Here is a 16,135-nt window from a genome sequence, read left to right as displayed (position 1 = left end):
CATTAGCTATTTGTATACTGCCTTATAAACATTTTTTGCCATATTCTCTATAGCCTGTTATATTGTGTACTTAATATTTCTTATAGAGGCCAGGCACAATGACTCACGCCTGTAATCATAGCACTTTGGGAGGCCAAGACGGGAGGATCACATGAGGTCAGGAGTTCAAGACCAGCCTAGCCAACATGGTGAAACCCCATCTCTACTAAAAATAGAAAAATTAGCCAGGTGTGGTGGCACATGACTATAATCCAGCTACATGGGAGGCTGAGGCAGGAGAATTGCTTGAACCCGGGAGGCGGAGGTTGCAGTGAGTCGAGATTGCCCCACTACACTCCAGCCTGGACAACAGAGCAAGACTCTGTCTCATAAAAATATATATTATATATATGTATATTCCTTATAGAGATCAACACAGTCCATTTACTCAAATCCATACCAAGCCCAAATCCTGAGTGATGTTATATATAAAACCACGACATCAAGGACTAGTGAATTTTTTCTCAAATGAGCATTAAAGTAAATAACTATTAAAAACATATACTTTTTTGTGCTGCCTAAATGATCACACATACTATCAATGGTATGGACAACATATTTCAGGAAACATTAGTTTAGCCCAAATACTTTACTTTGTAGATAGAGAACGTGATGTCTCATAGACAGAAATAAACTTTCAGATTTGAAAGATCACTTTAAATGTAAACCACAATTTCTCATCACATTTTAAATAAATTCCAAAGTCCTTAACGAGGGCCTATTGGATCTGATAGGATGTAGCTGTGCCTGCCTCTATGATTTCTGTTTCTTTTATCCGTTCTCTGGCTCCCACTACTCCAACCACACTTGACCTCTTGCTCTTCCTAGCATACCGAACACTTTTTTGCCTCAGGGGCTTTGCTCTTGCTGTTCTCTCTGCCTGGAAGATTCTAGATATCTGTGTGGTTCAATTCCTAGCACATTCAGGTTCTGCTCTATGCCACTTCCTCAATGAGTCCTTACTTGACCCTCCTGCTCAAAATAGCCACACACACATATATCCTATTATTCTCTATTCCCCTTACTGTGCACTCAATCCTGTATGCCTAACACACACACACACTCTTACACTCACACATACATATGTATATTATTCTCTATTCCCCTTACTCTGCACTCAATCCTGTGTGTCACACACACACTCACACATACACATATATCATATTTTCTATTCCCCTTACTGTGCACTCAATCCTGTGTGCCTAACACACACACACACTCTTACACTCACACATACATATGTATATTATTCTCTATTCCCCTTACTCTGCACTCAATCCTGTGTGTCACACACACACTCACACACACACATATATCATATTATTTTCTATTCCCCTTACTGTGCACTCAATCCTGTGTGCCTAACACACACACACACTTACAATCACAAATACACATGTATATTATTCTCTATTCCCCTTACTCTGCACTCAATCCTGTGTGTCACACACACACTCACACATACACATATATCATATTATTTTCTATTCCCCTTACACTGCACTCAATCCTATGTGCCTTACACACACACTCACACATACACACGTATATCAATATTCTCTATTCCCCTTACTCTACACTCAATCCTGTGTGCCTTACACACACTCACACACACATATTCTCATACACACACACACACAAGTATATTATTCTCTATTCTCCTTTCCCTATTTTTCTTTATAGCACTTATCACCAACTGACACTATATGTTTGTTGTCCCTCTCCCTAATTAGAATGGCCGGACTTTGCTTTCTTCTCTTAAGCTCAGTGCCTAGAATTGTGCCAGTGCACAGACCCACACGCAGCCAATTCAGCCATCCTCCCTGCAGAATCTGAGGGGAGTGGTCATGTCATCTCAGTTTGCAGCTTTAGAACAGGAGGAGCCACCAGCTCCTCCAGGCAGTCTAACCATTTTCCAGATGGTTCCCATCTTCAGAGGTCTTTCTGATGAGTTTCAGCTTGTGCCTTTGCAGTTTCCACTCAGGCCTATTAGTTCTGCCCTGTTGGCCTACACAGAACATGCCTTTCAGATACTTGAAGACAGCAGTTATGACTCTCCAGCTGTTTACTGCTTTCCAAGTTAAACAGACCTCTCCTTCCATCATTGCTCAGGCATAATCCTCTGGGATGACAGAAAGAACATGTTATCTGGGGACAGGTAACCCAGATCTGAATCCAGACCTCACTCATAGTCACTGTGTAACCCTGAGCACATCACACCTGCCTATCAGGGCTCCCGTGAGGATTCCAGGGGGTCATATATATAAAGTGCTTAGCATAGTTGCTGCCTGACAGTGAAAGTTCAGTGGATGACATTGATGTTCATTGCTTTCCTGAAGAAAGTTCTGTCCAAATCCTAAAAGCAAAACAAATTTCCTGAACCCCATCAGGTCCGCTGCCTGCATGTAGAAAGAGGAGAGTAGAACTGAGGCACACTGGACTCACCCAAAGGCGGAAAAGGACCAGGAACCCAAAAAGGAAGATCCAGTGGGCCCACAGGCAGCCCTCCTAATGGAGCCTGGGCAGTGCCCTCTTCTTTTTGTTGGAAAAACTGCAAGAAATATTTTTTGCTTTGTTGTTTGAGGCTGGAGTCCAAGAAAGACCCAGAAATGGTTGATATGAAGGATTTGGAGTAGGAAAATAGGATAAAAATTCAGAGTTAAGAGCTGGACAACGAGCTGGATTATGAGGGCTTCCACCCCAGTCCGTTTCTTTCTTGCTCATGGTAGGACCCTAGACGATTCTTTTCCACTCTCAGCCTGCATTTTCTTAGCTGGGAAATGCCAATTCTAAGAGCTACCGGGATACAATTATATGCCATATGTGCGTTCACTCACTCGGTGCTTTTCAACACATGTTCACTGCATGCTCTGAGTGTACCAAAATGACAGCCTGTTCCTAACCTCAGGGGTCTCACTGTCTATTAAAAGTTTCCCTTAGGGTATCATTCTGAAAGGGAGGAGGAACTAGAAAACCACTTAGTTCCAGTGTGTCATGATAAACACACAGAGGAAAAGAAAACAGCAGCTGTGAGAATGTAGGGGAGGGGGATAAATTATGAAGGAGAGGGACAGGAAAGGCTTCTTGGAGAAGGGAATCTGTTCTCTGCCCAGTGCAACAGCCTTGTAGAGGACTTGTACCTCCTCTGTTAGTGCCTTTCACCATCCCCAAGGATATCTAGAGCAGGACTCTGAACACTGGATAATCAGTTTATACTGCTGAGTGGCGGGCTGATGTTCTGGGTGGTGTAACATTCTGCCCTTCTCTAATTTTTTGTCTGCGACTCAGCCTTACCTAGGTCAATAAAATGCTAAGTGCACACCCACCTTCCCCAGCACATTCAGAATGCTGCCAGATCATTTGTCACCCCTCTCAGGAGACATTAAACTCTCTGTCCTGGCCTTAGTTGTCCTTGTGGTCCTGGCTCAGACTGCCGCAGGTAAACAGAACCATGGAGAGGAGGGAAAAGGGAGTAAGGATGGGGTCCTAACCACAGAATCACCAGAAAATTGACCATGTGTGGAAGCGAGGAGAGCCCACAGGGATGGCTGAGATCTGATGAAAGGCTTATAATGAATGTGCTCCCATAAGAAGGGCAGCCTGTCAGCCCTGACCATGGTGGTGCTTCTCATTAGGGAACCTGGAGAATATCTGCAGAGGCCAAGGTGTTTTATATGAAGTCCCTTCCATATGCAGAAGCAACCCCAACATCTCTAGTATCCTGAATGCCTCTGGCCCATATGTCAACAGTCTCATCCTGTGAGTCTTTCACTTCAACCCCACTTTCAGCTGATACTACCTCTTGTAATAATCAGTCTCATTACTTCACTTCACTGTTGTTGGGCTTTGAGTGCTCCTTTAAAGCAGGCAGAAGAGGCAACTTGCTCTTGTCTTGGAATATATGGTGAAAAAGTTGTAAGTTGATGTTGGATATCTACAGGCTTATAAAAACAGGCTCACAGTATGGAGCTGGGGTTAGAGCAGAAGATTTTGGCTTTCAAGTTGAACATGCTCAAAGCTCTCTAACAGTATAAACAGGCATCATGGCCAGGTGGTGAATAACTTTCTAATGGAAATGTTTTCCCCTTAGGCTTCCCAGGGGCTCTAAAGTTGATGATTTTTAATTCTGTGATTTCCTTTGGGTCATTGCTGTTGGAAGTCACATCCTCTCTTGGAGCAGCTATTCAAGCTGAAAGCCTTTGCCAATCACTCAGTTGTTCTAGAAGCAAAAGAAGGTGATTCTGGACTAACCCTGAGTTGGTTTGAGCATGCCTTATATTCCAGTGAAGGCAAGTAGAATAGAGGGAGTTGCAGATGCAAGAGACATTTTGGAGAAAGAATCTACATATTGACTTATGAAATACTGGAAGAGAAAAGTGAGAGTCAATGTGACTGATTTTTTTCAATCTGAACATTCTGGTAAAAGACAGAGAATTAGGAATTATCTCCCAGAAGAAGAGTTTGGGGAAGAGACAAGTAGAAAGAATCTGTAGTTTAGATTAAGACATAATGATCCCTCAACTGAATCCAATGTGCTGGGAAAGCTGGGTTTGCAGTCTGCGTTGACTTAGAGTCACAGAAAATCAGTCAGAGAAGAGCACAGTGTTAAACCCTCCCTGCACCCGCCCCCCAACACACACACACACACACACACACAAACACAACTTCAGCCTGCAGCTCAGAAATGTAAATTGATCATCCATTGTTCAGGGTCTTGCTTTAAACAACCCCTGGGGCAAGCACCCCTAGAACAAACAATGCCTGGCACATAGTAGATGCTCAACAAATTGCAGTTAGATGAATAATGAATGGAGAGAGAAAAAAAAAAGATAATTGAAGCCTTAGTCCCACTTCCTGGCAAGCATCTAGATTTAGAGAGGAAGTAGAACCATATTTAGTGAGACTATGAAAAATGACAGAAATGAAAGTATCATAAGCATAGGAATAAAATTCAATTAGAGCTGATTAGAGGAAGGAAGATAACTACTCCTAGTCATTAAACATGCACAAATTTGTAACATTCTCATGAATGCCATTAAGTGTCAAAATCAATGTTTCACTCTAACCATTATTACTATTACCAACATCCTTCGTTTAATTGTGTTTACTTTTTAAATGTATTTATATATTCATGTCTTTGCTTATTTTGATAGATGGATGGATCAGGAGGTGCTATTATGGAACTGGCAGATGCAGGAAATCATGCAAAGAAATTGAGAGGAAGAAAGAAAAATGTGGGGAAAAACATATTTGCTGTGTACCTAAAGAAAAGGATAAACTATCACACATTCACGACCAAAAAGAGACAAGTGAGCTATATATCTAGTTGTGACTTCTGAATTCAGAATTTTAAGTCATTATAATGAGTCAATGAAATGGCTACTGGGGGCACCTGCATTTTCCTAGATCTCTGTTAAGTCTTCACAGGGCCCGTTAGAAAAACACGCCCATTCCTGCTATCAATATATCTCTCTAGCCTACTGTAGCCCAACAACACTCTAAGCCGTCTCTGGATATGACTAATAATAGTGGTTTTCATGGTAAGAAAATTTTATAGGATCTAGATCTTGAATTCTTGAACCTCTGACCGGGTCCCTGAATGTAGAAGTTTACCAGGTTAACACAAATTGGACCTTAGCTACAGATTCTTGTCTAATGTCTCATCCTGGAGAGTTGCAATAAAACAGTGTAATCCAGAAAGTGTCCTTTTCTGTCTTTAGCTCAAGGCTCTGCCGTATGGTCTTATTCTTGGAACTTAACCCTTACCCCAAGTTCCTAAGCACCTTTGGCTGTCCAAAGATTGGCATGCCCTCTGACCAGGAGGCAACTACTCCTGCCCCCAAGTAAATGGAAGAGGAAAATAAAAGGCCCAACATTTAGTGAGAACTTATTATGTGCAAGGTCTTGTCCTAAGCACTTTACTTCATTTTGTCCCAACAACAGCTCCAAGAGATAGGAACCAGTGTGCCCCTTCGCCAGAAGAGGAAACTAAGTCACAGAGAGTTTAAGTGACTTGCCCTAAATGGCACAGATAGCTAGTTCAGTAACAGGACTTTGAACCTGCAATGCCTGGGTTCAGGCACCGTGCTTCCTCATAATGGAAAGAGATTGCTGCATTACGAAAAGCTTCACTTTATTCTTCCCACACAGAACCAACCTCTTTAATAGGGAAGGTGTGGTGAAGAAAGAGCTTTGTGTGCCCTCTTGTGGTTAAAATGTGTAATGAACCCAGTCCTAGCAGGTTCATGCAGGTTCAAATAAAGGTTATCCTAGGTTGCACTTGTGGGAGAAATGGCTCTGGCTTTGCAGAGAGTTGCAGCTCAGGGGCCAATGCCAATCACATCTGAAGTTGAACAGTATCCATACCTTCTGTTGACACAACGATCTGGAGGATACAGTCCAAAGGCAAGGTACAGCAATCATCACAATAATGGCAGCCACTAACCCTTCAGCCCAATTCTCAAAGTACTTCCTGTCAGTTCTCTGATTTCCCCCCACTAGAATACTATAAGGCATCTTCAGAATGGAAGCATTGGTCTGGACTATAAACTCCATATACTTTTCAACCTTTAAGGCCTTCTTCATTCTTTACATTATGGTGAAAATTATGCACTCTCTACCTATGACTGCACAAGATGCCACCTTAGAGAGCAAAGGCATGGAGGAGGATGAAGAGAGAGACTGGGAAATAGGAAATGTATACCTCAATCTGGGTACTCAAACCATAACCCTAAAATACACCTTCTGTTCCTCCTTGCTTCCCCATACGCATATATCATGTTAGCCACAGAGAATTTCCAAGTCTGCTTCTACAGCACCTGCTCTTCATCTCTGCCTCTAGTCCTTCACTTACTGTGTGCTCTTTGTATCTTTATCAAAAATAAATTAACCTTAAATGTGTAAGTTTCTTTCCAGGCTCTTAATTCTGTGCTATTGTTCTATGTGTCTATTTTTATGCCAGTATCATGCTATTATGATTATTACAGCTTTGTAATATATTTTGAAGTCTGGTAGTATATGCCTCTGGCTTTGATCTTTTTGCTCAAGCCTGCTTTGGCTATTCAGGGTCTCTTGTGGTTCCATACAAATATTTAAATTGTTTTTTCTATTTCTGTGAAAAATGTCACTGGAATTTTGATAGGGATTGCATTGAATCTGTAGATCACTTTGGATAGTATAAAAATTTTAATATTAAATATTCCAATTCATAAACACAGATATCTTTTCATTTATTTGTGTCTTCTTCTATTTTTTTTTTTTTTTTCTTTTTGAGACGGAGTCTCACTCTGTCGCCCAGGCTGGAGGGCAGTGGCACGATCTCCGTTGACTGCAAGCTCCGCCTCCCGGGTTCACGCCATTCTCATCTCAGCCTCCAGAATAGCTGGGACTACAGGCGCCCACTACCACGCCCGGCTAATTTTTTTGCAGTTTTAGTAGAGAAGGGGTTTCACTGTGTTAGCCAGGATGGTCTCGATCTCCTGACCTCGTGATCCACCCACCTCGGCCTCCCAAAGTGCTGGGATTACAGGCGTGAGCCACCGCGCCCGGTCTCTTCAATTTATTTTATCAATGTTTTATAGTTTTTAGTGTACGAATCTTTCACCTCCTTGATTAAACTTATTCTTACGAATTTTATTTTTTGTACCTATTGTGAATGGGATAGTTTTCTTTTTTTTCTGCAAAGTTTGTTGTTAAGGTGTAGAAACACTAAGGATTTGTGTATGTTGATTTTGTATCCTGCCACTTTAATAAATTTATTACTTGTAATTTTTGTGTGTAGTCTTTAGAGTTTTCTGTATATAAGATCATATCATATGCAAACAGTGACCATTTTACTTCTTTCTGCTTTGGATGCTTCTTATTTCCTTTTCTAATTGCTCTGGCTAGGACTTTCAGGACTATAGTGGATAGAAGTGGCAAGAACGGGCATTCTTGTTTTGTTCTCGATCTTAGAGGAAAAGTATTCAACTTTTCACCATTGAGTATGATGTAAGCTGTGGTTTATCATATAAAGCCTTTATTGTGTTGAGGTACATTCCTTCTATACCTAGTTTGTTGACAGTTTTTAATCATGAAAGGATGATTAATTTTATCAAATGCTTTCTCTGCCTCTATTAAGATGATCTTATGGTTTGCGTTCTGTACACTTTTAATGTGGCATATCACATTTATTGATTTGCACATATTAAGCCATTCTTGCATTCTTGGAAAAAAATCTCATTTGGTCATGGTAAATAACATTTTTAATGTGCTGCTGAATTCATGTTGCTAGTATTTTGTTGAAGATGTTTGCATCAATGTTCATAAGAAATATTGACCTGTAGTTTTCTTTTTCTGCAATGTTCTATTTCTTTAAATAAGAATATTACCCCTTTGACTCTCTCTCCTCCTTATTTATATTTTTTAGCTTGAATATTTGTTCCTTTGATGTTGTCCCATAAATCCCATTAGCTTTCTTCATTCCTTTTTTATTCCTTTTTTCATTTTTATCCTCTGCCTATATATTTTAATATAATCTGTTTTTGACTCCACAAATTCTTTTTTCTCTTTAATCAATTTTGGTGTTGATGCTGTCTGTTGCATTTTTTCATTGCATGTATTATATTTTTAAGCCCCAGAATTTCTATTTGATTTTTAAAATAATTTCAATTTCTCTGTTAAGTTTCTAAGTTTGGTCATTTATTGGTTTTCTGATACCACCCAAATGTTTCTCTTTATTTTCTTAATGTTCACTGAGTTTCCCTAAAACAATAATTTTATCAATATAAATTATTTGTGAGGCATTTTGTATATCCCCACTTATTTGGGGTTAGCTATTGGAAGATTACTGGTTTTTTTTTTTTTGGTGGCGTTATGTATATCTCCTTGGTTTTTCATGTTTCTTGATGTTCCTTATGTTAATGTCTATATACAAGACATTCTAAGCGTGGTGTCTGGCATGGTCCATGAATGGGCTTGCATTGAATTCCTCAGGCAAGCTGGGTTGGTGTCTGGGTCAGCGTATCAAAGGGCCTGGCACGGGGACCCACAGGGTTGGGCCTGGAGCCTGGATGCACTAGGATGGACTTGTTGATTGGGTTCATGGAGGTGGGCCTGGAGCCTGGGTCCCCAAGGCTGAGACTGGAGTCTGTATCCATGGGGCTGGCCTGAAGCCTAAGTCCTAGGGGGTTGATCTAGTACTGGGGTGGGCCTTGAGCCTGGGTCTGCAGGAGCCAGCCAGTTTCTGTGATGGGCCAGTCACATGGGTCCACTGGGATGGGCATGGGGCCTGAGTTCATGGGGGTTGGCCTGCTGTGGTTTCAGTGATGGTGCCCTCTTCAAGATTTATGTTAAAACTTAACACCCAATGCTATAGGATTAAAGGGTGCCACCATTGAGAGATTATTAAGTCATGAGGGTGGAGCCCTCATGAATGGGATTAGCAACCTTATAAAGGGGTTTGTGACTGAAGAGAATTCTCTATTGCTCTTTGGTTTCTTCTGGCATGTGAGGGTACAGTATTTCTCCCCTGCAGAGGATGTAGCACTGAGGGATCATCTTGAAAGCAGACAGCAGCCCTCTCTAGACCCCAAATTAGCCAATGCTTTGATCTTGAATTTCCCAGACTCCAGACCATGATAAATAAATTTCTTTTGTATATAAATTACCCAGTCTGTAGTATTTTATCTTAGCAACACAAAGATAGGGTCTGGGTCCTAGATCTACAGGGGTGGACTTGCAGCCTCAGTCCACAGGGGCCAGCCTGCTACTGAGGTCTACTGGGACAGACCTGAACTAGACCTTGGGTCTCCTGGAGTGTAGGCCACAGGGGCTAGTTAGGAGTATGTGTGGGGCCACAGAGACAGGCCTGTCACTTGGCAGGCCTGAGGACAGTGTCCATGTTTACTGGCCTGGTGCCTGAGGCCAGGGTTGCCAGTCCAGCACCAGGATGGGCCCAAAGCCTGGGAGTGTGTGGGCCAATCTTGCTCAGGGTTGGTCTGAAACCTGGGACAGTCCTGGAGTCTGGAGCTGCAGGAGCTGACCTGTCACTAGGTAGGCCTAGAGCCTGTATCCACAGGGACTGATCTGATGAGTAGGGCTGCTGGGGCTAGCCTGGTGCTGGGGCAATTATGAAGCCTGGGGCAGTGGGCGCCAGCCCAGTGTTATGGGAAGTACAGAGTCTGGTCTGCTGGGGTCATCCTGGTACTGGGGTAACCAAGTCCACTGGGCATTCTTGGAGTCTGGGACTGCAAGCACCAACCTGGAGCTTGAATCTGTGGGAGCTGGCCAGTCACTGAGGCAGGTCTGATGCTCAGGGTCATTAAGTTAACCCAGCACTGGGGTTGGCCTGGAGCTTGCACTGCTGGGGTCAGCCTAGTAGTGGGAAGGCCTGGAGACCAAGTCTGGAGGGGCTGTGGGATTCCATGTGGTGCTGGGAAAGAACTGGAGGCTTAGTCTACAGGTACCGGCCAGGAGTCAGGGTCCGTAGGGGCCTGCCCTGCACTGGGTTTTATTGAGGTGGGCCTGGTGTTGGGGTTCAAAGCAAAGGCTTGTGCTTACTTTCCTCTCCTTCCCCCAAGCAGAAGATACATCTCTTCTAGGTGTTCTGCCTGGGATTGGGAGAGGGATGAGATGGGTAATGTAAAATGATTCTTCTTACTTTCTTCAGTGCATATTTTCTTATTTCTGGGCTGCACCCAGGTGCTGTAGTCTCTCATCTGGTTTCCTTGGCTCCTTTAAAGGTATTTTTGTATGTGAATAGTTGTTCAAATTGATGCTTCCACAGTGGGATGAGCACTGGAATGTTCTGTTTTACCATCTTGTTGATGTCAGTCCCAAAAACACATTCATAAGCAACCAGTGGTCAAAGAAGAAACCACAAAGAACATTGGAAAATATCTTGAGACAAATTAAAATGAAAACACAGCACACCAAAATTTATATGATTCATCAAAGCAATACTATGAGGCAAACTTATGGTATAAAGTTTTACATTAAGGAAATGAAAGATCTCAAATCAATAACCTAACTTTATACCTTAAAGATTAAAAATAAACAAACTAAACCCAAGGCTAATGGAAGGAAGAAGATAATAAATATTAGAATAAAGATAAGCATAGAAAACAGAAAAATGACAGATAAGAGCAATAAAACAAAGAGTTGGTGTTTCAAAAAGTTTAAGACTCCTGCTACAAGATGGCCAACTGGATGCAGCCAGGAGGAACATATCCCACCGAGGGACCAGGACATCGGGAAGACTGGTGCACTCCTAGCAGCTCTGCAGGGGGAAGGCATTAAAGCAGACAAAGGAAAGACACAGATGCTAGGCTGAATGGAAAGGAAGCTGAGAACCCTGCACAGGGCTACTGCACTTCTGAACTTGTTCCTGGCCCCCAACAACTCCTGTGGAAGGGGTGAGTTAAACAGGCAAGAAGCCTCTCACCACAGGCCTCTGGAATCCCAGCAGGAGACCCCTCAACCACCACAGACACTTGTGTTGGCAAGGAGAGCTGCTTAGAGAAGTGGTAGAGGCAGAACTTCAGCCGGTGTGGAGCCCAGAGGGTTTGGTGCAGGAGTATCTGTAATGGAGCACGATAAGAGACACCCATCCTCCTAGGCTCGACTTGCTCCCATATGAGACTTTAGCCCTAGGCGAACTTTTGGACCTAAACACTGTAGGGCATTCTTGCCCATGAGATGGGACTGGTTTGACCTAAGCACCTCTCAGTCTGCTGGCCTCTCCCAGGGCCCCAGCCTGGCCATGATTGAAAACACATTTTAAAAAATCCAAAATATCAATGAACTCAGGAGTTGGTTTTTTGAAAAAAATTCATAAGATAGACCGTTATCTAGACTAATAAACAAGAGAGATGATCCAAATAAACACAATTGGAAACAATAAAGAGAATATTACCACTGACCCCCCAGAAATACAAATAACTGTCAGAGGCTGCTATGAACATGTTTATACACACAAACTAGAAAGTCTAGGTTGAAAATCTAGAAGAAATGGATAAATTCCTGGACACATACACCCTCCCAAGATTGAATCAGGAAGAAATTGAATCCTCGAACAGACCAATAATGAACTCCGAAATTGAATCAGTAGTAAATAGCCTTGCAACCAAAAAAAAGCCCATGATTAGACAGAGTCACAGCAGAATTCTACCAGGTATATAAAGAAGAGCTGGTACCATTCCTACTGAAAGTATTACAAAAAAATTGAGGAGAAGGGACTCCTCTTCAACTTATTCTATGAGGCCAGCATCATCCTGATACTAAAAGCTAGCAGAGATACAATAAAAAAATAAAACTTCAGGCCAATATCCTTGATGAATATTGATGCAAAAATCCTCAACAAAATACTGGCAAGCCAAATCCAGCAGCACATCAAAATCTTACCCACCATGGTCAAATAAGCTTTATCCCTGGGATGCAAGCTTGGTTCAACATATGCAAATTAATAAACATGATTCATCACATAAACAGAACCAAAAACAAAAACCACATGATCATCTCAATAGGTGGTGATGATCAAAGCAGAAAAGGCTTTTGATAAAATTCAACATCCTTTCATTTTAAAAACTGAAAAAAATAGGTACAGAGGAACATACCTCAAAATAAGAGCTAACTATGACAAACCTACAGCCAACATCACACTGAATGGGCAAAAGCTGGAAACATTTCCCTTGAAAAAGGAAAGGACAAGTATGCTCTCCGTCACCACTCCTATTCAGCATATTACTGGAAGTCCTATCCAGAGGAATCGAACAAGAGAAAAAAATAAAGGGCATCCAAATAGGAAGAGAGGAAGTCAAACTATTCCTGTTTGCAGATAACATGATTCTGTATCTAGATAACTCCATAGTCTTGGCCAAAAAGATTCTTAAGCTGATATACAACTTCAGCAGAGTTTCAAGATACAAAATCAACATACAAAAATCACCAACATTCCTATATACTAACAACAGCCAGGTGGAGAGCCACATCAGGAACACAATTCCATTTACAATTGCCACAAAAAGAATAAAATACCTAGGAATACAGCTAACCATGGAGGTGAAAGATCTTTACAATGAGAATTACAAAATACTGCTACTCAAAGAAACCAGAGAGGACACAAACAAATGGAAAACATTTCATGCTCATAGATAGGAAGAATCAATATCATTAAAATGGCCATTCTTGCCCAAAGCAATTTACAGATTCAATGCTATTCCTATCAAGCTACCAATGACATTCTTCACAGAATTAGAAAAACATACTATTTTAAAATTCATGTAGAACAAAAAAAGAGCCCCAATAGCCAAATCAATCCTAAGCAAAAAGAACAAAACAAGAGGCATAATGCTACTCAAATTCAAATTATTCCACAGGGCTACAGTAACCAAAACGTCATGGTACTAGTACAAAAACAGATACATAGACCAATGCAACAGAGCAGAGAGGCCAGAAATAAGGCCACACACCTACAACCATCTGATCTTCGACTAAGCTGACAAAAACAAGTAATGGGGAAAGGACTCCCTATTCAATAAATGGTACTAAGATAATTAGCTAGCCACATGCAGAAGATTGAAACTGGGCCCTTTCCTTATACCATATGCAAAAATCAACTCAAGATGGATTATAGACTTAAATGTAAAACCCCAAACTATAAAAACCGTGGAAGACAACCTAGGCAATACCATTCTGGACATAAGAACCGGCAAAGATTTCATGAAGAAGATGCCAAAAGCAATTGCAACAAAAGCAAAAATTGACAAATGGATCTAATTAAACTAAAGAGCTTCTGCACAGCAAAATAAACTATCAACAGAGTAAACAGACAACTTACTGACATGGTTTGGATGTCTGTCCCCGCCCAAATCTCATGTTCAATTTTAATCCCCAATGTTGGAGGTGGTGCCTGATGGGAGATGATTGGATCATGGGGGTGGATCTTCAAGATGGTTTCGCACCATCCCCTTGCTGTTCTCACAAGCTCTGGTTGTTTAAAAGTGTGTGGCACCTTTCCCCTTTTGCTCTCTCTCTTGCTCCTGCTCCCATCATGTGAGACGCCTTGCTCCCCCTTTGCCTTCTACCATGACTGAAAGCTTCCTGAGGCCTCCCCAGAAGCAGAAGCCTCAGTGCTTCTTGTACAGCTTACGGAACCATAAGCCAATTTAACTTCTTTTCTTTTAAAGTACCCAGTCTCAGTTATTTCTTTATAGCAATGTGAGAACAGATTAATATACCTACAGAATAGGAGAAAAATTTTGCAAACTATGCACCTGACACAAGTCTAATATCCAGCACCTATAAGGAATGTAAACAAATTTTCAAGAAAAAAACTACCCCATTAAAAAGTGGGCAAAGGACATGAACAGCACTTTTCAAAAGAAGACATACATGTCGCCAGTAAGCACATGAAAAAAGCCCATTATCACTAATCATTAGAGAAATGTACATCAAAACCACAATGAGATACCATCTCACACCAGTCAGAATGGCTGTTACTAAAAAGTCAAAAAATAACAGATGTGTGGAGAAAATAGAACAGTTACATACTATTGGCAGGAGTATAAATTAGTTCAACCATTGTGGAAAGTGGTGTGGTTATTTCTCAAAGAGCTAAAAATATAACTACCATTCAACCCAGCAATCCCACTACTGGGTATATACCCAAAGGGATATAAATTATTCTATCATGAAGACACAGGAACATGTATGCTTACTGCAGAACTATTCACAATGGCAAAGCTATGGAATCAACCTCACTGCCCATCAGTGGTACACTGGATAAAGAAAATGTGAATATTATGTAGCCATAAAGAAAAATTTTATCATGTCCTTTGCAGGAACATGGTGCTGGAGGCCATTATTCTTAGCAAACTAATGCAGGAACAGCAAACCAAATACTGCGTGTTCTCACTTACAAGTGGGAGCTAAATGATGGGAATACACGGACACAAAGAAAGGAACAACAAACACTGGGGCCTATCTGAGGGTGGAGGGCAGGAGGAGGGAAAGAAGCAAAAAAAATAACTGGGCTTAGTACTTAGGTGACGAAATAATCTGTACGACACACCCCTGTGACAGGAGTTTACCTATATAACAAACCTGCACAAGTACCCCTGAACCTAAAATGAACGTTTTTTAAAAATTTATAAAGAAGTTCAATAAAATAAAATATTATCTAGACTAAAAAAGAAAAAATAAGAATGCTCAAATGACTAAAATTAGAAATGAATAAGGGGACATTACTACCACTTTTACAGAAGTGAAAAGGATTATAAGAGAATACTATATGAACAATTGTATGCCAACAAACCGGACAACCTAGATAAAATTGATAAATTCCTAGAAACCCCTAACCTGCCAAGACCGAATTAGGAAGAAATAGAAAATCTGAACAGACCTTTAATAAGTAAAGAGATTGAATCAGATATCAAAAACCTACCAAAAACAACAACAAAAGTCTAGGATCAAATTACTTCACTGGTGAGTTCTACCAAACATTTAAAGAATTAACATTAATCCTCCTCGAACTCTTCCAAAAACCTGAAGAGCAGGAAGTACTTCCAAACTTATTTTACAAGGCCAACATTGCACTTACACCAAAGACAGACACAGATACAGACACTACAAGAAAATAAAACTATAAACCACTATCACTGACATATATTGATGCAAAAATCCATTTTAAAAACTGGCAAACAGAATTAAACAGCAATTTAAAATGATTATACATCATGATCAAATGGGATTTTTTTCCTTAAATACAAAAATTTTTCCACATTTGAAAATCAATCAATGTAATATACCACATTAAGGGGGAATAGAATTATGGGGAAAAAACACATGATTATCTAAATTGCAGATAAGCCATTTGAAAATTCAACACCCTTTTATGATAAAAGCATCCAATAAACTAGGAATGAAAGGAATTTGCCTCAACATAATAAAGGTAATATATAAAAGTTCCACAGATAATATCATACTCAATGATGAAAACCTGAAAGCTTTTTCTCTAAGATCAGGAACAAGATAGGCATGCTCACTTTCACCACTTCTAGTCTAGTATGTTCTATTCCAACATAGTACTAGAAGTCCTGACCACAGCAATTTGGCAAAC

The 16,135-nt window shown here is 40.9% G+C and overlaps 1 protein-coding gene across 2 annotated transcripts in view; it reads left to right on the top strand.

The window, feature by feature from the left end:
* The window catches only part of DEFB115 (defensin beta 115), a 218,068-nt gene extending 212,579 nt beyond the window's left edge, over positions 1–5,489 (top strand). The window contains exons 1-2 of one of the 2 annotated variants that reach the window (XM_055265188.2): positions 3,385–3,478; positions 5,193–5,489. In XM_055265188.2, coding sequence (XP_055121163.1) covers positions 3,385–3,478; positions 5,193–5,365 — 267 coding nt within the window. In that variant the 3' untranslated portion in view covers positions 5,366–5,489. Of the gene's footprint in view, positions 1–3,384; positions 3,479–5,192 lie in introns of those variants that run through there. The other variant, XR_010119418.1, reaches the window with a different exon arrangement.
* The last annotated feature ends 10,646 nt before the right edge of the window (positions 5,490–16,135 follow it).

The sequence above is a fragment of the Symphalangus syndactylus genome, chromosome 24 (genome assembly GCF_028878055.3).
Source record: "Symphalangus syndactylus isolate Jambi chromosome 24, NHGRI_mSymSyn1-v2.1_pri, whole genome shotgun sequence".
Classification (NCBI taxonomy): domain Eukaryota; kingdom Metazoa; phylum Chordata; class Mammalia; order Primates; family Hylobatidae; genus Symphalangus; species Symphalangus syndactylus.
This window is presented reverse-complemented; position numbering and strand designations above follow the sequence as displayed.